The sequence below is a fragment of the Telopea speciosissima genome, chromosome 1 (genome assembly GCF_018873765.1).
Source record: "Telopea speciosissima isolate NSW1024214 ecotype Mountain lineage chromosome 1, Tspe_v1, whole genome shotgun sequence".
Lineage (NCBI taxonomy): Eukaryota > Viridiplantae > Streptophyta > Magnoliopsida > Proteales > Proteaceae > Telopea > Telopea speciosissima.
Genome location: NC_057916.1, coordinates 32,828,742 through 32,852,650, shown reverse-complemented (window position 1 = coordinate 32,852,650; position 23,909 = coordinate 32,828,742). Strand labels below are relative to the sequence as shown.

The 23,909-nt window shown below is 38.5% G+C and overlaps 1 protein-coding gene across 5 annotated transcripts in view; it reads left to right on the top strand.

The window, feature by feature from the left end:
• Window positions 1-23,909, top strand: part of LOC122669976 (putative ion channel POLLUX-like 2) — a 162,851-nt gene that overhangs the window by 22,727 nt on the left and 116,215 nt on the right. For 2 of the 5 annotated variants that reach the window (XM_043866932.1, XM_043866903.1), the window contains exons 3-6: window positions 9,964-10,133; window positions 11,875-11,877; window positions 15,000-15,295; window positions 22,833-22,904. In XM_043866932.1, the coding sequence (XP_043722867.1) occupies window positions 9,964-10,133; window positions 11,875-11,877; window positions 15,000-15,295; window positions 22,833-22,904 (541 nt within the window). Of the gene's footprint in view, window positions 1-9,963; window positions 10,134-11,874; window positions 11,878-14,996; window positions 15,296-22,832; window positions 22,905-23,909 lie in introns of all 5 variants that reach the window. The other 3 variants (XM_043866924.1, XM_043866918.1, XM_043866909.1) reach the window with 3 other exon arrangements.

The following is a 23,909-nucleotide window of genomic DNA, read 5'->3' as shown; positions in this document are numbered from 1 at the left end:
CAAACTTGCTTCTGTTTGTATTTTGATCTCTCTTGCAGCTTTTCATCATTGGCCGTTATACTAGTCGGATGTGAAGAATGCCTCCCTCCATAGTGATCTCCATGAGGAAGTCTACATGGAGCAACCTCCTAGGTTTGTTGCTTAGGGGGAGTCTGGTCTGGTGTGCAAGCTCAAGGTCTTTATATGGTTTGAAGTAGTCTCCTCGGGCGTGGTTTGGTAGGTTCAATGATGTTGTTCTTAAGTTTGGATTGTTGCGTTGTGAAAGTGATCATTCGGTATTTTATCATCATTCCAAGATAGGCAGAATATTTCTTGTAGTATATGTGGATGATATTGTGATCATAGGTGATGATGTTGAAGGCATCAAGCAGTTGAAGGTGCACTTACAACACAAATTTTAAACGAAGGATCTAGGAAGGTTTTTAAAATATTTTTTGGGTGTTGAAGTGGCTCAGTCAAGTAAAGGTATTTAGCTTTCTTAGCGGAAATATGTTTTGATTTTTATGTTTTTTCTCTATTTTAATGTGTTAATAGATGTATACTAAGCCATGTTTTATTTTTTCTCTATTGTTTCTCAAGTTTTAAGAAGAAAATTCAGAAATCGAAGAAGAAATCGAAGAGGGAAAGAAGAAATCAAAGAAATCGAAGAGGGAAAGAAGACAAGAAGAAATCGAAGAAGAAATCGAAAGAAATTGAAGAGGGAAAGAAGAAATCGAAGAGGGAAGAAGAAATCGAAGACAGGAAGAAGAAATCGAAGAGGGAAAGAGAGTCGGAAGAAGAAATCAAAGAGGGTCGCACGGGCGTAGGTCGCCATGCAGCCTCTCCAAGGCCAGAGCGCCATGGCGTCGCCTGGCGCGCCATGACAACTATGTTTCTTAGCGAAATATGTTTTAATTTGCTCACAAAGACGAGTATGTTAAGATCCGACATAGTTGGCGGCAAGCGACCTAGGCGTTTGAGGCGTCAAGCGCTTAGGCGACAAGGTGTCCACCTAGGCGATCAAGGTGCCCCAAGTGTTACTTTTTTTATTTCCCCCTTTTCTAACATTATTTAGTATGGCACAATATTTTAATATGCTACAATATATACCTTATATCATCAAAAATCAACATTAAGCCTTCTCAAGTCATCAAAAATCAACATTGAGCCACATTGAGCCACATTAAGTCACATCAAGTCATCAAAAGTCAATATTAAGCCACATCAAGTCATCAAAAATCAATGTTGAACTAGAAGACAACAGAACTGAAGAAGCAAGCTATTGGAAGTTTGAATCAATCAAACATACATTTGGTTTATACTATTCTTAGAAAATATTAATTATCTATAAGTAATTAAATTGTTCTTGATTTAGAGAAATGTTCTTGTTCTCTAAGAAGTTTGACTAGTCAGATGATTTTATTTTTACATGAGACTTTTAGTTTAGGTAGAGCACAAAACCAGCTTTCAACAAATCCAAAATTGCTTAAACCTGATTTATATTGAAGAAGTTATGTTCCGGTCAAACCTTATTTTGTATGCGTGAATGCTGTCAAAATCGCTCTGAATGAAAAAAATATTTTTTTAGATATCAAAACAAATGAATATTTTACCGCACTTTTGGTTTTTAGCAATGTTTTACCATATTAAGATTTATAGAATTTTTTTATTTGAGAAAAAACCCAGCAATAGAAAGTTGAAAATTTTACCTACCATCGAAAATCTAGTTTTTGTTCTTGAACTGGGGGCGTTGACTTTTTTATCCTTTTGGAATTTTATTTTTTAACTATTTTTATTGGATTCAAATAGGGGGTATTTGCTTATTTATGAATAATATCTTAAGTAAATGATTCATTTACTTAAATGATATTTGACATAAATAAGGGCCAATAACGGGTTCGATACCAATAAAAAACAGTACAAGGTGCCGTGCCATAAGGCGGAGGTCGCCTAGGCCCCAACAAAACCGCCTGGGCGCCTAGGAACAGTATAAACCAAATGTATATTGCTGATGGTGGTGATGTTCTAGGTGATCCTAAGAAATAGCGGAGGCTTGTTGGAAAGTTGAAGTATTTGACTGTTACTCGGCCTGACATTGCTTTTCCAGTCAGTGTTGTGAGTCAGTTTCTGTCCTCTCCTAGCACATTTCATTGGGATGCTGTCATTCGGATTTTGCAATATTCTCAAGAAGGCTCTAGGTCGTGGTCTGTTGTACTACCATGATCATAGATGTGTGGAAGGATTTTCGGACGCTGATTGGGTTGGATCTCCCATTGATAGGAGATCAACTTCTGATTATTGTACTTTTGTGGTTGGAAATCTTGTGTCATGGAAGAGTAAGAAACAGACAGTTGTGGCTAGGTAAGTGCAGAGTTAGAGTATCGAGCTATGGCACATGTTACATGTGAATTGATGTGGGTGAAAAAGTTGTTGGCTGAACTTGGGTTTGTTGATATGTCTCCAATGCAGTTGTGCTGTGATAATCAAGTTGCTGTCCATATTGCTTCAAATCCAATGTTCCATGAGAGAACAATGCACATTGAAGTTGATTGCTACTTTGTTCGAGAGAAGCTGCAACAAAGACTTATTTCTCCACAACATGTTCGCATAGGAGAACAACTTGCAGATGTGTTTACCAAGTCTCTAGGAATTGGGAGGATTGACTATATTTGTAACAAGCTGGGCATGATTAACATCAATGCTCCAACTTAAGGGGGAGTGTTACGAGATGTATTCTAGGGATCAGCGCTAGCGCTAATTCTGAGAATGGTATGTTTTTCTGGTCATAAAGAGATGGAAACTAGGGAATAAGGTAACGTTTCATGACTTTATGATTGTTTCGGAGGCGAGAAAGAGAACAGAAAAATGAACGGAAAGGGATTGGGGTAGATGGGTGGCATCGGCCTATCTAACTACTTCTCGACCGGCCCAGCTGATAGTCGTCATGGTGAGGCTCGGCCAGTTGCTTCAATGATTTTGGACAACCCTTACAACCACTGGGGATCTACTTATCGAACGTATTTTGGGGCTTTTGGTTATCTTTTTCTTGTTGCCATTGTTATCTATTATATATTGAATTGATGTGGGGAGTTCTTGTCACACCCCGGCCCGGTTTATAAGGGCCAAGTCTGACTGGATGTCTTTGACATCCAACCAAACCACCAGGATCGCAAGTGCTGTACTCGATTCACAATCATATCCACAAATACAGAATTAAATGCAGTGGAAGCAATTAAATATATAAATAAGGCAGTAATAAAAGAAGACTAAAGATGAACTGTGATATATATATATATATATATATATATAAAGAACTGAGTTTCAGTGTTTGTTCCATAAGCAGTAAAGTAAAACAAAAGACTTATCTACAGTAACTATACAAAAGTGTATAACAAAAAAAGGGGGGGAAGAAGCCTGATCTAGCAGTCGCTCAGGAGAATGCGCGGTCGTCGCACGAGCACGAAGCATCGTGCTCCACCGCTAGAGGAGTGTTAACTCCATAAACTGAAGGGGAGTTCTGTGCAGAGGAGACTCCCACCGAAGCACCAGAAAGAGCAGTATCATCTGAAAAATAGGGATATCCACGGGGGTGAGCTCCACTGAGCCCAGTAAGGAAATGTATGCAAACATAACGCAACAATCCATGTTGAATGTCCTAATCAAGCATGTTCCTAACATGGATACTAAGTCATATGAGGTATAAGTACTACTGTAATAGAATACTAGCCTCGGTCCTGGAAACACATAACCAGACGTCGGTCACCCGAGCGAAAGCATTCTACTACGGTGGAGACCCGACAGCCCTGGCATCATACATCTGACGCTAACGGACCCCCAGTGACTAACCCTACTGTTTGTTCCCACAGCGGAGTACACACACTAACATGGGACAGTGAATGGCATTCCGGAATTTACCCTTTGGACCTACCACGGGTTATCCAACACCTCTTCCCTTGTTGGTAAGGGACGTATTACCGGGTAATGAAGCAGCCTAACCCAATGCAGTCTTTCATGATGGTACATGTATAGATCAATTGTAAAGTAAACAGTGCACCATTATCATCAATTGTACAATATTAAGTAAATATCAATGCAATGCAGTATGCCAATGCAACCTAATTCACATGCAGTCTAGTGCGAAGAATATAAAGCTAATAAACTACATGATCTGAGTAGTATTAATGATGCATGACATGGCATACTGAACAAGAAATAATTAAGGCAATAAATGCGCAGAAATTAAGTCAAATTCCCTTACCTGATGTGATTGACTAGCCTAGGGTAGTACAACTCCAGCAACCTAGACAAGAACAGTCAAGAACAGGCAAAAACAGTCCTAAAACAACAGAAAATATCAATTATTAGGGTCAGGAAACAAGCCAAGGTCAAACTAAAGTATTAGGGGGCATTTCGGTCCAAAATGGCTGAACCGGATTCAGGGGCTAGACCGTACGGTCGACCGGTTCAATACCTGCAACTGCATCCGATTCAAAAGTCAGAATTGGAGGTTTTGCTTGTAACCCCCAGATCTTGGCATGCATGGCCCCAATTTTGTATTCTAACCCTATTCGAAGGTGGGTCAGTCCAATTTAATTGTTTAATTTTAAAAACTAATCTCAATTTTGGGGGTTTAACAATTAATCCCAAATTAACTATTTTAGGGTTTGTCAATTGAGCAATTCAGTTAGGGGTTGAGTTCATAAGATGGAAATTTAGGTCACAGCCATACCTGAACCATTAATTGGTCCAAAACAGGGTTTAAATAGGCAGAATTTGGTTAATAAAGCTTTAATGGCAGAATTTGGTTTAGGACTGAAATTGAAGAAGAACAAGATGGGAATGAGAGGAATTAGGGCCTACCTGAGTACAACAGTGAATTTAGTATGTAGACAGCCTTGAGCTATGTAGCAAAGTGTCCAATTGAACTCCAAGACTTCAATTTCAGATGTAGAATCAAAGACCTATGTAAAGCCCTCTGTTTCCCTTCTTCTCTCTTCTCTAAGGTTCTAAGAGCTGGATCGATTTTTGATTCCTTTAGCTTAGGATGTGTGCATACTGAAGTTTGGTTTTATATATGTAGAAAACCTAGGACCTGTAACCAGTAACTCTAGAGAGAAGAAAAGAGAAAGAGAAGAAGATGAGGAAGAGGAGAGAACTGTTTTTCTTATCAGTCTCCCTCATAATGCTTGTATTTATAATCTCAAATTACAATAGAAAGGGGAACTCCTAATCAGATTAGGAATTCCTAATCATGATAGGATTCCAAGTTACAATAGAAAAAGAACTAGAACTAACAACTCAAACTGAAACTAAGACTAACAACTCACAGTAGAATTAGGACTTAACATAATTAGAAACTAGGACTAGGAAAATAGAAGATACACATATCAACCAAATCACTGTTCACATGAACAGTGTCACATGAACAGTACTTCAACACTCCCCTTCAAGCTGGATTATACAAATAAGTAAAGAAAGAAGATCCAGCTTGAACTAAAAGGAAAAAAAAAGAACTCCATAATAATACAAACACTCCCCCTCAAGTTGGCGCATACAAGGTATTAATGCCCAACTTGAACAAATGAGAAGAAACTAAGTTGCAGCAGAATCCAGCTTGATAGATGAATGTAGCTCCCAAATAAACCTTCAAGAACTTGAAATAATTGATCTTCAAAACCTGGACAGGCATGATCAACAAACCGGGACTAGAATTTCTTCCAAAAAAAGGCAGCTTTTAACGATCTTCAATAGCTAACCAGTGATGAATCTCAGATTGTCATAATGACATAAAATCTTGAAGTTAAATAACTAGAGCAACAAGTAGCGGAAATGAGCTGAATTAGGCAGCGGAAAAACACTGTATCAACCCAACTGAAAGTCCTCAAATAGGCAACAACCAATATCTTCAATATTCTTCAATACTTCAATCTCTCCCTTACGGCAAACTCAACCCAAAAACGAAGGATACCCAATGGCAATGGTGGAGAAAACTGATCTTCTATGTTTTGCACCAATGTTCTTGCAAGTTTTGCGTTCTGCAATGTCTGCAGGTGTATTGTACATAATCCCCCCCTCACATGTAGTACACGTGGACATAACAGAGATGATGTAAGAGATAGGGCAAAAACATAATATTCCAAAATTTTCCAAGAGGTGCTAAGGGTAATGAAAAAGGAAGAAATGGCAAATTAGAGAATACCATTATCGTCCAAAGTAGTTATGGGTATATGCCAAAGGTATGGGATATGAAGGGAATTAGAATTATTAAAAGGGAACGGTGTTGGGAAAAAAAAAGGATGGCATGGCTGTAATTCGGTGGAAATCTATTTTTAAATACAATCCAAGCCAAAGGGTAAACTGGTAATAAACCAGAATTTTCAAGGGTCAATTGGGTAGTCAAATAGGGGAATGTATGGCAGTTCCAGAATTTTGCAAGGGCCTTTTTGGTAAACAAAAAGCAATGGGATGCAATAAGTAAAATAATGGCTATGGAGAGTGGCAATCTGGTAAATAACCAGAATTTTCAAGGGGTTATTGGAAAATAATGAAGCAAGGGGACATGAAGGGAATTAACATTTATTGGTTGGGGAATGGCAGAATTGCAATTAAATTGAAATCCAATTATAAACCCAACTAGGCAAAAGGGTAAACTGTGAATGAAAAGTAAAATAAGGACAAGGGAGGATAAGGGAAGATGGCAGAATTGTAAATAGCACAGTTAAAAAGGGATGGCATAGTTGTAATTAACCAAACAGTAAAGGGGAAACCAAATAACTGAAGGACTAGTGGTTAACTACGTAAATTTAATACCATAAGAGGGTGAATAGGACTCTACTCATAGTGAATATGGGCATACTTGTCATTATGCTGAAGTACCCTTCTTCTCCACGACATAACACCCAAGGCAAACCCAAACACTTTGCTGTAACAGAGGCTTGAACACCACGGCAGTAAGATTGGGGGCGGTAACCAAAGTAGTAAGTGTTGAGGGAATCGAAGCCAACAAGAATCAACCCTTGAAACCAAATCATCAGTAGTAGCCATCAACCAATCCTTCAAGCCAGGAAATACCAGAGCCATAGCAGCGGCAGCCGGAGATGTAGAACCAGAGGCAGAAACAGCATCTCCTCCTTGAGGTTGATTGATACCAGGGAAGGACTTTATAGGATCGTAGGCCAAGGAAGGGCTTCAAAAAATAAAGAGAGGCACCATCGATTTCTGCAATCGAAGATAAAAAATCTGATCTGTAGAATGATGACCAGAATCGATCTCCACAAACTGAAAAAAAACTTTAAATCTGAACAACCATGATCAGCAACTTGAGATGATCTGCAGAAGTCGATCTTCTAGAGGGAAGAATCGATTCTTGATAAGGCAGAATAATCTTCAAAAAACTTGCGTTCATCGATCTTCATATTGGCTGGCCAGCAGATAAATAAGTCTCCAATCAGAAACAGATCTGCAATAAACAGATCCTGTATCTTCAATGAAAAAAATTCAGATTGAATCTGGAAAAAAAGAAAGAATCGATGCAGCTTTTAATCTCCTCAAAGGGGAAGAATTGATCTTCAATGTAGATCACGACTCTCAAACAGAGGCAGCAGATGATGATCTCCAACCTTCATTGAAAGGAAAAAACAGCAACAAAACTGCAGAAAATTTTCCAAAACTGGAAACCACAAGCCTTCAATGTATAACCCTATGATTTCCAAAAAAATAAAATTACAAGGATGAAACAAGCAGGAAACCCTAGTTCTTCTTTTCTTTCTATGAACTAGGGTTTCTCCATAAATCGGAGAACCTTGAAACGACTCTCAAAATTGCAGATCTTGGAGAGAATCAATCACTGGTTACAACAGCTCTGATACCATGTAGAAAACCTAGGACCTGTAACCAGTAACTCTAGAGAGAAGAAAAGAGAAAGAGAAGAAGATGAGGAAGAGGAGAGAACTGTTTTTCTTATCAGTCTCCCTCATAATGCTTGTGTTTATGATCTCAAATTACAATAGAAAGGGGAACTCTTAATCAGATTAGGAATTCCTAATCATGATAGGATTCCAAGTTACAATAGGAAAAGAACTAGAACTAACAACTCAAACTGAAACTAAGACTAACAACTCACAGTAGAATTAGGACTTAACATAATTAGAAACTAGGACTCCAACTAGGACTAGGAAAATAGAAGATACACATATCAACCAAATCACTGTTCACGTGAACAGTGTCACATGAACAATACTTCAACAATATATATAGTGGTTAAGTTAAGGGGCTGTTTGTTTAGTTTAGGCAAAAATCTGTTTTTTCTAAAGTACTTCTAAAATCTGATTTTTATTAGAATTTCGTATCTAATTAGGTTCTTTTAAATATAAAATGATGTCATATGACATCAGGGGTAATCCAAGTACGGGTAACTACTGGAAATAGGATTCCCCACTGGGGACGTGGGTCCCATAGAGATAAATGACTAAATTGCCCCTATAAACTCTAATTGGTCAATACAGTACGTTATAAAATACTAGCAATTCATACTTACAATAGCTTTAATTGATGGAGAGGTTCTGCATGCTGTCCAGCCAGTAGATCCGACACAGGTAGCTTTGGTGCGGGGTTCCATCAGGGTCCTCTGACTCCAGAAGGGCAAGTTGGGAAGACTCCCTGGAATCCTCCATAGGTGTGTCGAGGGATTGATCTACGTCCTCGACAGTTGTAGCCCATAGCATCGAAGCAACCATGGACACAGAATTGGAACCTGCAATCACACAAGTTCCAAAGTTTAAATTTACTATGGTTTTCACAGTTCTAACCTAACGGTTGTACTCCCCAAGGATTGCAGCCACATTATTCTTCTTCTCTCGTCTCCTCTTTTCTTCTTTTTCCTTTTATTATTTATACTAAGTACTAACACATTTTAACGATTCTTAGGCTGTTCCAAGCCCAATGCTGTTTCCTTTCTGGTTCTTCTTTATAAAGTCCCTCTTTATTCAGCTCGAAGAAGCCTTCTCCAAATTACTTGGTGTTGACTACATGCATCTTGTTTTGTCATTCCACTGTCTAGGACCATCTCTTTCATTAATTCATAAGTACTTGTTCTTTTTTCCATTCCCTAATTCTATTCTTTTAATTCTTGTGACTCATCCATCTCAATTTCTTTAACTCAGGTTTATTCAATTTCTCTGTTTGCTGTTTCTTAAGCTTTCAAACGGTATTCCCCAAAATGCGTTTAGTGTTATTGTTGCCTTAAAAATTCTCCCCTTCAATTTTAATGGCATGCACCCATCAGAACACTCCATATTTGCCTCTCCACTTCATTCAGCCTGCTGGAATCCCATGTACAGCATTTTCAATTTCTTTGCCCTTTAGGATGGCGGAAATGAGGTCGATTAAATGGGTACACACCCCCCAAAGGAAAAAATAGAGGAGGGAGGTTCAAGTTCCATTTGGTGAGCTCATGGTGGCTTTGGTTGTGTTGAGGTTATGTTGTATAAATTTTGTGAAGTGCTCTAAGCATTTATGCCTATCTTTCCTCTCTTCTATTTTCTTTTTAAAATCGTAGTGTCATTTTCATCGATTTTCTCCAAATTATGTGCTGCCTTGTTTCTCTGAATCTTGTCCTCCTACTTGATGCTTGGGGAAGTTTGTCGAGCTTGTGTTAGGCAAAACCCATACCAATTCCAACCAGCTGCCATCCTAGTCTTGCTTTTTGCTGCTCCTATTTCTACTAAAATTGCACTTGTTAATATTAGTTTGGATACTGGGTTATCTTAGAACTTTGGGTTCTGAGACACCCTCCTTAATACAAGGTTGCCTTTTTTTTCCCTTACAACATCAATATACTACTTCCCTATGACCCCATCTTTTCTCAAAATATTTTTTTCTGCGGGCATTTAATGCTGCCCTGGCCTAGTCAATCACAAGAGGATAAGTTATGACTTTTCTTTTCATTCTTCCAAATCATTTTATTGAATGGCTAATTTTTTCCAGGGAAACAGGAGTCCAGTTCTCAAAGAATATGGGCTAAGTTAGGTACTCCTACATCGTCAACTTCTTTGGATTTCAGGTTCTTTAAAAAGGACCTCGAAGGTAGTACACAAAGGGAGAGGAAAGAAGGAAAGACACTTGCAACAATCAAGAGTTCTAAATTGAGGCATCCTGTATGGATATCTATTTATGCATACTGCTTTTACATATAAGAACATGAGTTGGATTTTATTATTTCTCCATTTAAACAGATTTTGCAGACTTTGTATTATATCCTCTTTTGGTTACAAGTTTGTACACTAGTTTTTCATATAAATTTATTAACATCAACAATTTTATAATACATCACTGATATTCTTACTTATCCAACATATCAGTTCAAGAAATTGGAGCATTAATTAATGATGGACTCGCAAATGAAAGTTTTTATCTCTGTCTGATAAGGTTAATGATTTGATGTAGCAATATGTCTAAGTTCATTTAGTGAAGGTAATATATTAGTGATCTTGAACTAGAACAAAAGGAGGGGGGGGGGATGAGTACTTTATTATGACTTCCAGTATGTAGAATCTGAAATTAATGACTAAAAACTAAAAAAGAAATGGTTTATATCTAGGGAATATGAATAAAGTTTATATGGAGTCAACCTTCTAGCTGCTTGAAATCATCAGATGATGCAGGAATCCAATGGTTAAAACATCTAATCAAGCTGTGTTTTGATGCATGCAATGTTTTATCTTGTTGTCGGTTCTGATCTGTTGAAAATGAAACAGATGGCAAGTTATTATGGCCATAAGCCCATGTTTCCTTTACCACCAGACACCACACGCTCCCAGAAGGAAATAGGAACAAAGAAAGAATGACATAATACCTACTCTTAAAAAATTACTAAGATAACTGATGCTTGTTTAGGAGACCATGATTTCAAGGATTCAATGAGTCATCTTAAATTCTTAATAGCCCTACCTGTACTGGAAATGGCCTGACCTGAATGAAACACACAATGGGATGGTCATGAGCCTTGAATTGGGAGATTCTGTTAAAATGCATCTCTATCGTCATCAATCCACATCAAACCGTCTCATCCTGTTATCAATTTGGGTGAGTCATCTCAAACTGCATTAGTTATGGTGGGGGACCAATCTGATCCTTGTTCTTGATCCATGAGACCATATGAGAGACACTTATGTTATATATATGGACATTCCTTAGCCCTTACATGGACTTTTCTGTTCACTTGTTTCTCTTTTATTTTCTATGTACTAAAACAACGAACTTTCTTAAGCAACCCATGTCAATAGTCCTAACATGTCTATGGAAGACCTTAATGCCATTTTGTGCGATTATTGGTTAGCACATTATTCAAAATTTATTTTTTATTTGTGTTTCTTATATGAAAACTCAGATACAGACACTAGAACATAATCCACTTGAATTTGCATCTCAGGTGATTGTATTGATTTTTTGCTGGGAAAAAAAGTGTGAAGAAATGGTTCTGGTTTTCTGTAGGGGAGTTGAGTGGGTGGGGGATTTCGGTTTTGCTATGTAGTGGTTTTTGAGGAATTGTAAGTTACTCTTGTCCTTAGTGACTTGTTATGATGGGTGGATTTTTGCTGCTAATGGCTATATAATCACCCAAAAGCTGGGGTATGAAAACCAATAAAATATCTAGAACCAAAAGCAAGGAATTAGGGCCAAAACTGGAGAAAATTAGTAACCAATCTAACAAGGATCAGATTTGGTGCAAGTATAGGTCAATTGGTCTAGATGGGGTGAGGGATATCTCAATAAAGTTTTAAACTAATACAACGGTTGGATCTGGAAAAATCAAGAGTTACTGAAATAGCAGGTAGTTGAAATTAGAAACTCAGATATTGCAGTTACAGAAAAATAGCAACTAAAACCAAGGAATAGCAAGTGAAACCAAAATAGAAACATAGAACAGGCTTAGTAATTACGGATGACAGAGATAATAAGTGAATCAGAATTAGTAACATGCAGAAAATAGAAAGTATGGATGGAAGCCTTGCTGTAACAGCACATAGGGATTAGCAATGAATTTCCAACATAACTTCAAATTGATGGAAGGAGTTGTTTGCTAAACCAGCGCTAGAACCTGATCTGAAACTGGGAAAGAAGTTAATAGTGAACAGCAATGGTAACTTCAGGTGACAAAACAGAACTGAAAACTGAGTTGCACAGGATGAACAGGAGGTAGAGATCTGTCCTTCAATGAACAAGGAAGAAGGATATGAACTAGGTCCCTTACCTATAACTTGACCAGCATCTCACAAGTTCATCTTGGCATCCCACCAAGGCTGCTATTGCATCTCATAGAAATTACCAGCATAGGCTGTATTGAATATCAAAGTCGTGGGGGAGGAGGGCTGCACCTTCTCTTATTTTTAACTTTAAGAAAATAAAATAATAGGGATCATCCCATGTGTGGAGGGGTTCCTTACAACCAATGTTCTCTTAAAATAGAGACTTCAGAAATAGAAACTGTTGTTGTATGTTGATATACATTGTTGTAACCCTACCCAACAGCTCGAGCTTTTGAGATAATCGGTTGTAAAATGGCATCAGAAGATGTTGGGTATTCAATCCCTAGTAACTAGTAAATTTGAGGGGTTGGTATGGTGTATTTTTGTGCCCCTACATCTTGTACCCCTCGGTGCCACATGATAGTGCCACCATGTGATGGTGTCATGTGCGGAGTTTTGTGTGTGTGTGTGTGTGTATGTGTGTGAGCCTGCACATGCTGAGGGGTGTTGTGTGCTGATATATATTGTTGTTGCCCTTAACAACTTGAGCTTTCAAGATAAGAGGTTGTAACAGATACTGTCTAGAAGAAATTAACAAAGGGCTAGAATTAAAGACACATGTCTAGCCTTCTAGAAACAAGAAAGTAAAAAGAAGTACAACTTAAAACAAACCTCACGGGCTTCTCCAAGGACACCCTCCTCCGCCTTACGGGCTTCTCCTTAGGCTCCCTCCCAGTGAAATACCTGGGCCTTCCCCTTATCCCTGCTAGGCTCTCCAGTCACCATTGCACCCCCATGCTTCACAATATCCACAGGCGTCTTCAGCTCTGGAAAGGCAGACTTCTTTCCTACGCGGGTAGGCTTGAATGCATTAGATCGGTCCTCCAATCTTCCTACATTTATTGGTGTGGAATATTTGGCCTTCATAAAGCCACTATCAAAGCAATGGAAACCCTATTTTGTGCTTTCCTCTAGAAAGGGAAGGAACTCTCCAAATTCCCTTATCCTCTCAGCTGGAAATCCATCTGCTTTCACAAATCTGAAGGAGGCCTTGGCATTCGCCGTATCAATGACTCCAATACTGCGGGAATCCTAAAGCTTATTTGGAAAATATCTTCCAAACATGACTCCATTTGGGTTCATTGGGTTTACTCCCATCTCCTAAAAATTACTCCATTTGGACCGTCTCCCTCCCTTCGGATTCCTCCTGGGTCTGGCGTAAGATCCTCCTCCTTCGTTCCTTGGCGCTTAGAGCCACTTCCTGTACTATTGTTGATGGGTCTTCCACCTCTCTCTGGCTTGACCACTGGCACCCCAATGGAGTCCTCTATAACTACTTTGGGGCCAGAGCAATCTGCTCCTCTGGCATTCCCAAGTCAGCCCCCCTTTCCACCATCATCTCGCTTGGATCTTAGACCCCCCATCCCCCCTCCCCCTCATCCTATCCCAGATCTGTCCCCCCTTCCCTCCCTCCTCCCCCCCGCAGCTCTTGCGGGCAAGGTTATTTGACTCCCCTCCACAAACGGCCTTTTTAGCTTTAGTTCTGCCTGGAACCTTGTTAGGAACCAAGCCCCCACTGTCCTTTGGCACAAGATTGTTTGGTTCTGAGGTCACATCCCTCGCCATAGCTTCCTGGCCTGGAGAACCCTTACCCTTTTCCTTCCAACCCAAGCCTTCCTCGTCTACCGAAGAATCCCTGTCCCCCCTTCTTGTATCTTCTGTTGGAGTGGTTCCGAAGACATTGACCACCTCTTCTTTGCTTTCCTCTACCATCTGGAAAAAAGCCCTCTCGTTTTTTTTGGCCTCGCAACAGGAGACCCCTCCCTTTCGCTCGAGAGTGGCTCTGGCTGATCATGACTTACCCTGGTTGCTCTATCTGCGACACTATTGGCAAGCTTGTGTTTGGCGCTGCCCTTTACCACATTGGGATGGAGAGGAACCTTAGGAGATGGACCTCCAACTCTCGTTCCTTTGACTTGATTTGGAAAGCCATCTTTTCGGATGTCTCCTCTATGATTAGCATTTTACCGCTTAAGACCTTTTTGGATTCCCCAAGGAACAGGCATATTGTTGTCTGCTGGGGCTTAGATATTGCTCTTTTGTGGTCCCATACCCCCCCCCCCTTAGCTGGGTTTGGGGTCTATTTCTTTCCCCCCCTTTTTTACCTTGCCCCCCTCGGGCTTTGGTAATAGATTTTTATTCACCCAAAAAAAAAAAAAAAAAAAACCCCACGGATAGACTAAAGCAACTGAACCAAAGCCTGAACCGTGGGTTCAGTTGGCGGCAAGGCATTGGAGAGGGTCCAAAAATAAAGGCGACACCAACAAGGCAGCAAGGCACCCGCCTAGGCGCCCAAGGTGACCAAGGAGCCTGGATGCCTAGGCGTCACCTTGATATTATGCAGTTTAAGACCAAAAACTGGTCCAAAAACTTGGACCAAAGTGCTGAACCGTATGGGACTTCAGGTCTGGTTCTTCCTCCAGTGCATGTACTTTGGAGTGAACTTTGGAACTGCATCAGGTGCACTGGGTAGTTAATGGTGAAATTTAAGTTTGCTGTTTTCTTCTTCTCTCCTGTGGCTTTCTCTGGTTTTTGATTACCCTCAACTGTATATTCTTGGTATGCCCTTATTTCTTAATAACTTTATCATCTATTAAAAAGAAGAAATTTTTTTTTATTTTTATTTATATCATTTCACTAGAACCACAAGTAATATTTCATCCTTTTTTTTAGTAGTTCATATTAACTGATGGCTTCTCTCTTGTTATTCGGCAGTGTGTGCAGTATTCCGGAGCTGAACTCCTTATAGGATCTATATCATCATATCTCTTGTTCAGACAGAATTTGTTAACTCCCATCCATGCATTTATGAAGATGGTCCAATGCTTGCTTCCCTATTTGTCGCGAGCTTTTGAGGCAACAAACTCGCCATTTGCCTGTATATCTAATTCTATCAACAAACCTACACCTCTGCAGTTGGATGTATCATTGCCATCTTTCCAAGATGTTAAGTGGAGCCTTGCACGGTTACTTTATTTATTTAACTTGCAACTTGAGAGAAATGTGGCCACGTAAGTGAAATATCTGTGCAGTTCATCATAATCATGAGCATATGCTATATTTGGTGTCTATTGATCTTGTTAGTTGTTATTATGGCAGTGTTTTCACTGGCTATTTGACTGGGTGGTTACACTGCTCAGACTGTCAACAAGCCTAACTGGTCCATCCCAGTCCGGGGAGTGTAGTCCTAGAACTGTTGAATGGTCAATGGACAGCCCAGCCCAAGCATTTGAATTTTTCTGCCCATTGAAACTTAACAGTTGGACGACTTAACCATGAGAGGTGTATATTTCTCATTGGGAAAATTACTTATAGAACCCTCACTTTTTAGTCAAAAATTAAGACCTCCCTCACTTTTCTGAATTTGCATGTCAATAATGTAAATCGAGACTATGTAAGTCTCGGTATTAGCGCTAGCTAGCTCTAATACCGAGATGGTTAAAAATAGTTTAGGAATTGTCTTTTATTTTCCCTTTTCTTATTTTCTGGTTATGTCCTTTGTTGCTCTTAGCTATTATATATTGAATGGAGTGGGAGTTTCAACATTGTAAGTTGCAACTCCCAAAGGTTACACATAACTTGATTCTCTTTGTTCTCTTTCTTCTCTTTTTCTCTTCTCCTATTATTTACATGGTACCGGAGCAAGATCCTTAGGCACTGCTGCAACTTTCCTAGTATCTTGTTCTCCTCTCTTTCAAGAAGGCCTGTAAACGGATTGGATTCGGCTCGGATACGGATTGGATGTGATCGGATCCGGATATTCCTTGGCCGAATACGGATAACTCTAAACAGATTCGGATGGATTCGGATGCGGATCGAATTCGGATTTTTGACCATCCATTTACATCTCTGCCTTGTGTAACCTGGACCTTCCTCCTTCCAGAGTTCCAGCAGATACCATAGTTGTCAAGGCGGGAAGGCAGTGAAAAGGTGCCTAAGCGCTTAGGCGACAAGGCGCCCGCCTAGGCGACCAAGGAACCCTCAAGTGTTATTTTTTATTTTCCCCCTTTTCTAACATTATTTAGTATGGTACAATATTTTAGTATGCTTTAATATATACCTTATATCATAAAAAATCAACATTAAGCCTCCTCAAGTAATCAAAAATCAACATTAAATCACCTCAAGTTATAAAAAATGAACATTAAGCCACATCAAGTCATCAAAAATAACATTATGCCACATCAAGTCATCAAAAATCAATATTAAGCCTCTTCAAGTCATAAAAAATCAGCATAGAACTAGAAGACAACAGAATTGAAGAAGCAAGCTATTGGAAGTTTGAAACTATCAAAACATACATTTGGTTTATACTAGTCTCACATTTGGTTTATACTGTTCTTGGAAATTATGATCTTATCTATAAGTAATTAAATTGCTCTCGATTTAGAGAGATGTTCTTGTTCTCTAAGAAGATTGACTAGTCAAATGATTTTTTTTTTACATGAGACTTTTTGTATTAGTTAGAGCACAAAACCAACTTTCGAACAAATCCAAAATTGCTTAAATCTGATTTATATTAAAGAAGTTATGTTCCGGTCAAACCTTATTTGGTCTGCACAAATGCTGTCAAAATCGCTTCGAATGAAAATATTTTTTTATATATCAAAACAAATGAATATTTTACCGCATTTTTGGTTTTTAGCAATATTTTACCATATTAAGATTTATAGAATTTTTAGATTTGAGAAAAACCCCAGCATTTGAAAGTTGAAAATTTCACCTACTGTCGAAAATCCATTTTTGTTCTTAAACTGGGGGGTTAACTTTTTATCCTTTGGGAATTTGATCTTTTAACTATTTTTATTGGATTCAAATAGGGGGTATTTGCTTATTTATGAATAATATCGTAAGTAAATGATAAAAACATTTACTTAAATGATATTTAACATAAATAAGGACCAATAAAAACTAGTGCAAGGCGCCTTGCAATAAGGTGGTTGTCACCTAGGCCTGCATAAATAAGAACCAATAAAAACCGGTGCAAGGCGCCTTGCAATAAGGCGGCTGTTGCCTAGGCCCCAACAAAACCGCCTTGGCGACGCCTTGACAACTATGGCAGATACAATTTGCTCTCAATCCATATCTCTTAGATCATGATTCTCTTTTCCTCATATTCTAGAATCTATTGAATCTTAAAAAACGCTCGCATAAATAAGGACCAATAAAACCAGTGCAAGGCGCCTTGCAATAAGGTGGTTGTCGCCTAGACCCCAACAAAACGGCTGGGACGCCTTGGTGGTGCCTTGGCGACGCCTTGACAACTATGGCGGATCACTCTCGATCCATATCTCTTAGATTATGATTCTCTTTTCGTCATATTCTAGAGCCTATTGAATCTTAAAAAACCCTCAAGATCATTATTTACTTAATTTTTTATTATTAAGTATATGGATTTTTTTCCAGACGGATTTTTATCAGAGTATACGGGTTTTTTTTTTCTAGATATCTCTAACCGAATATGGATGTCCCTACATGGATACGGATGTAGATCGAATTCGGATTTTCGGTTATCCATTTACAACCCTACTTTCAAGGTTTCAATCATTATTGATTGATCATCTCAGATTACTTTTGCGGTTTCTTTCGTCTTTCGTTTGAAGGAGTGCAACACCCTGTGCTGTGTTTTGGGACTGTTTAGAGACTAGTTCATGTTTCAAATTAAGAACTACGTCTCTCTTTTTATGGTGATTGATTTATGGAGTGAAGATTGCAGTTGAAGTTTCAGATTCAAAGATCGACACCAACTTGTCAGGGTTTTGGAATCGATTTTTGTCAAGGTTTTGGAATCGGTTTTTGGAGAAATCGATTTTTGTCAGGTTTTTTGGAGAAATCGATATTGGTACGTATTGCAATTTCACTCTATTTTTTGTGTGTGTGAAAAATGACTGAGCAACCAAGAATGTAGTTATTGAGGTTCTCTCTTCATTCTCTAACCATATTACTAAAAAGAAGTTAGAAGGGCTAGCCAACTTTCAACAATGGAAGAAAATTGTTAAGTTGTTATTGACTAGTCGTGACCAACAAGATCACTTGACGAAGACTAAACCTGCTGATGATGCGTCATGGGATACCATTGATGCACGTATTTTGGGACTAATGCTGAATTCCATGGAGAATCAAATTGTTGACTTGGTGACCCATATTGATACTGTTAAGGAGCTATGCGAATATCTGAATTTCTGTATTCAGGACAGAACAACCTTTCTCATATTGTTTCAGGAGTTTTATAGGGCTGATCGAAAGGATTGCCCTTTAATCCAATATTTTGCTGACTTCAAGAGGATGTAAGAGGAGCTGAATTCTCTACTTCCTATCACTTTTGATGTGCAACAGATGTAAAATCGGCGAGAGCAGCTCACGGTCATGGGATTTTTGGGTGGTATTGGGAAGGAGTTTGATTCGGTTCGTTCTCAGATTCTCGGTTGTGAACTTGTGATAAGGTAGCCTCGCTTTCGGACACTTTTTCACGCGTTCTACGAGTATCTCATGAGAATTCTTGTGATTCCACCCTAGTTGATAATTCAGCCTTGGCTTCTTTTACACCTATCCGTGGGGCCTATAGTGAGATAGGTAATGCCGTATGGTGGTAGTGGTGGTCGTGGTCATGGGGCTGGTTTTGGTAACGCTCCTATTTCTAGGACCCAGGCTTCTTCAGATACTTTAGGTTCAGTGAAGACTTGTCACAGTTATGGTTGCCCAGGACATATCCAACGCTTTTGTTGGAAAGTTCATGGAAAATCTCCTCAGCAACAATTTGCTAATTTCGCTGCTACATCATCTCCACAGTCTGTGGGTAAGACAGTGAAGATGTCTGATGAGGATTATGAACGCTTTACCCAGTTTCAGATTTCTTAGTCATCCCAGCCTTCTACTGCTACATTTGTTCAGACAGGTAATGCCACTGCATGTCTTTCGACTGCTTCCCGCCCCTGGATTATTGATTCAAGTGTATCGGATCATATGATTGGGGTCTTAGGTATATTTTCTTCTTTTTATACGTCGTCCTCTAGTGTTACTTTAGCTGATGGTTCTTTAGCTAAAGTTACTAGTACAGGTACCATTCATGCCACTCCTTTATCCTTGTCTTCTGTTCTTTATTTACCTGAGTTCCTTTTCTTTTTTTTTTTGAATTCCTTTTTACTCTTTTGTCTGTTAATAAGTTTACCAAAAAAACCTATAAATGTTCCATAGCCTTTTCTCTGATTCCTGTGTATTTCAGGACCTTACAACGAAGATGATTGGTAGAGATCGTGAATCGGGGGGGGGGGGCTGTATCTACTCGAGGACACTTCATCTGTGGCGTTTCCTCACCAAGTCCATTGGGGTTAGGGTCATCCATCGTTGGATAGTTTAAAGCTTTTAGATACTCGTTTTCGGTCTATTTCCAGTTTAAATTGTAATTTCTATCAGTTTGGGAAGCTTCACCGTGTAAGTTATCCCCTTAAAGTCAATAAACGGTCTGACCAACCAATTTTTTTAGTTCATTCAGATGTCTAGGGTCCTTGTCCAATTGTTTCTAAGTTAGGCTTTCGTTTTTTTGTTGCTTTTGTTGATGACTATTCCAGAGTTACCTGGATTTATTTAATGAAAAATCATTCAGAGCTGTTCTATATTTTTTGTACATTTTTGCATGAGGTTAAAACTTAATTTAATACTCCTTTGCGCATTCTTCGTAGCGATAATGCTAAGGAATACTTTTCTGATCCCTTTACTACTTTTATGGTTCAACATGGCATTATTCATTATTCAAAAAGTATTTGTATGGGCTGAAACAGTAGCCTCGGGCGTGGTTTGGTCGGTTCAGTGAGGTTGTCTTGGAGTTTGGACTGACACGATGTGGTAGTGACCATTCTGATGCAGGACAAATATTTTTTTATTGTATGTGGATGATATTGTTATTATAGGAGATGATTCTTCAGGAATTGAGAGGTTGAAGATGCATTTAAAACAGAAATTTCAGACTAAAGATTTGGGAAGGTTGAAGTACTTTTTGGGTGTGGAAGTGGCTCAGTCAAGGATAGGAATTTCACACAATGAAATTATGTTATTGATCTTCTTTCAGGGACAGGAATGTTAGGTTCTAAACCTCTAGATACTCCCATGGATCCTAATTTAAAGCTTACAGCTGACTGTGGTGATATTCTTGGTGATCCTGAGAAGTATCGGAGGCTTGTTGGGAAACTAAATTATTTGATTGTGACTTGACCTGACATTGCCTTTCCTGTCAGTATTGTGAGTCAATCTTTTTCTGCTCCTCGGACATCTCATTGGGATGCTGTTATGCGCATCTTGCGATACCTCAAGAAGGCTTCTGGACATGGTCTACTTTACACTGATCATGGCCATGGACGGGTTGAGGGTTTTTCAGATGCTGACTGGGCTGGCTCTCCTGTTGACAGAAGGTCAACTACAGGTTATTGCATGTTTGTTGGAGGGAACCTTGTATCGTGGAAAAGCAAGAAACAGATAGTTGTGGCTCAATCCAGTACAGAGTCAGAGTATCTAGCTATGGCACATGTTACGTGTGAGCTGATGTGGGTGAAATAGTTATTGGTTGAGCTTGGGTTTACAGATGATTTGCCTATGCAATTGTGGTGTGATAATCAAGCTGCTGTCCATATTGCTTCGAATCCTGTGTTTCATGAATGAATGAAACACATTGAAGTAGATTGTCACTTGTCAAGAGAAGCTGCAACAAGGGCTTATTTCTCCTCATCATGTTCGTACAAGGGAGCAACTTGCAGATTTGTTTACATAGTCTTTGGGGAGTACTAGAGTGGATTATATTTGTAACAAACTGGGCATGATTAACATCTATGCTCCAGCTTGAGGGGGAGTGTAAATCGAGACTATGTAAGTCTCGCTAATGCGCTAATACCGAGATGGTTATGGGTAGTTTAGGAATCGTCTTTTATTTTCTTTTTTTCTTATTTTCCGGTTATGTCCTTTGTTGCTCTCAAAGGTTACACAGAACTCGATTCTCTTTGTTCTCTTTTTCTCTTCTCCTATTATTTACAAATAACAAGTCAAAGCTTTCTGTTAAATTCCTCTCAATCTGTCCAATAAATCAATGTATCAAACATACTTTTGTAATGCAGTTGTGCCCCTCAATCTACTTAAGGGAAATTACTTAGATACCCTGCACTTTTTGATAACTAATTTATCCACTTCTCTATATGGTGATTACTTGTACTTTTTTCCATGTGGTTGGATCCGTGGGGAATATGTCCACCAAAATAATCTTTGACTACATAGACCACCGACAAGACCTTCATCCCTTTTCTAGTAGGTTTTATTAAAATAATGAGTTAGGATTATTTTATATCTTTTGCTTTGCTTTGTGTTTTTTGTTTGTTATTTATCATGTTTTTCATTGTTTTCAGAAAAAAATATGAATTATATTCTATAGCATTAGAGAAATGATACAATTTTTAGATCTTGCATATTGTTTATATCGTTTATTTGATTCTTGTTTGTTATCTTGTTATAAATAGATCATAGTATGGTACTCCTCAACTTTCTGATCATTCTCCCCATACTGTTGTTCTACACTTGTTTTGTGTTTAGCCTAGAATAGTTCTTTTATCTTTCAAGATTTAATAGATTAGATTGATGTATTTGCTTGTTTTCGAGAGTAAGTTTCTTGTTCAATGCTTTGCATGAGTATTTTGAGACAGGATTCAGACTTCAGACCTCAGATTCTAAGTAGAAGAAGAATGCCATGCGACTTCCTCCTACACATGACAGATCTGCCTTTGTAGGAAATTAGTTTTGTCCAATTAATGCCCAGCTCAAGTAGGAGTTGGTTTGACCTGTTATCTTTGTAAGGTTGTTGCTTTTAAAGGAAAAAGAGATGGAAGAAGAAGCAAAAATTAGGTTAATTGGTTGCAACAAAAAATCACTAGTTATGACCACACTGAAATTCACATTTCACATTTGATTCGCAAATCAATTCATTATAACAACTGCTCAAATCTAACACAAATAGTTCCAATACTCCCAACTAAATATTTACAAAATTGAAAACTGTAACAAATCTATAAATTTGTTAGAAAGCATGCAACTTGTATTGTCTATCATTGTTGCGTTTGCTTTCACATTATAGGTGTTTGTCATTGATGTTGTCTTATTAGTTTTTGGTGTATGCTAAATTATACACAAATTAATCTCTTCTTTTGTTTCAGAGATATATTCTCTAAAGATTGCGTATAATTAAAATAATCAAGTATTAAGAGTATACTCTTTCCATTTAGTTGGGACAAGGCTTAGTTGAATTGAGTCGAGTTGTATTAATACTGTGCAAGTTTTCTTTATCTATTCCTTTTTTTGTTTCTTTAGTGGCGGGAGCTTCGTGCACTGGGTATGCCCTTAGTGTGCACTGGGTACTCTTTCTTTTGTTTCTTATTCTTCTATTTCGTATCTGCTAACAGATGATATTCTTGGCATGGAAGGACTTTCTTAATGTTCATACAACATAAAATATTAATGTTTCACATGCTTATAATCTCTACTTTTTTATTATTTTTTTAAATTGGTGTTCTGTAGGATCTTTGTAGCACTCTTTGTAGCATGCTTCTCATTTGTTATCATTGGAGGTTTCTTATTCTTCAAGTTCAGGTAATATATAATCTCTACTTCTGGAGTATAATCTTGTATTTACAATTTAAAATGTGGAAAAATATATGATGTCCCTCTTGGGGTCCCCGACCATTGTGGGTTGATGGTGGTGGGGGTGTTTATCAGCCTTGTGTCTTTTTTCCCCACTTGGGGTCCCCGACTGTTGTGGATTGGTGGTATTGTATATCAGATTTGTGTCCTTTTTCCTCCTTAGATATATACAGTGTCCTCTGGAACTTTTAGTTGTAAGATAGAATGTACTAAGACTGGAAGATCTTTACTTCATGACCATCTATACAAGCTTTCACAAAAGGTCGTGAGATGTGTAGTAAAATAAAGGCTGCTTAAGGATAAGTCAAGAGACATCCCAGGATCTCTCCAAACGTTGGTTCTTTTCTAATTAATTTGACCTGCATGTTCAAAGAAGTTTAACGAATTGACAGAACTTCACTGGACAACAATTGGTTTATTTTTGTAACTATTGTATATTCTGTATGCCAAGCTATAGCCTATAACAATCTGTAAATGTAACACCCCCCCCTTTTGGCAAAATTAGGTTGAGGGAAGTGGGGTTATACACTTTCAGTGACATGTATCTCTAAAGAGCAATACAACAACATTTCAAAAGAGCAATGAGACCCAAATTAGATAGAGGACTTTTTTTTCTTTGAAATTTAGGTAGAGGGAAGTAGAAAACACACTGTTGGCGATATATGTCTCAAGAGAGTACTGCAGACGCATATTCTTGTAAATGTAAGCCCTTGATACATAAATCAATTTTTTTTTTCTTACCCTAGAGGGTAAAAATGAAAAGAGGAAAGAAGAGAGAAAGGAAGGAACACTCATCTGTATGACACCCAATAACTTCCTTGCTTCATGTTGTACAGTTGTAGTCCATGCTGCTGTCCTAGCAGCCATGTGGTCTCCACATCTTCTTCTTTAAAATCACAATTGGAGCTTTGGAAAATGTTTTTATATATGTTTGGCTGCTGTGTAGTATACCCA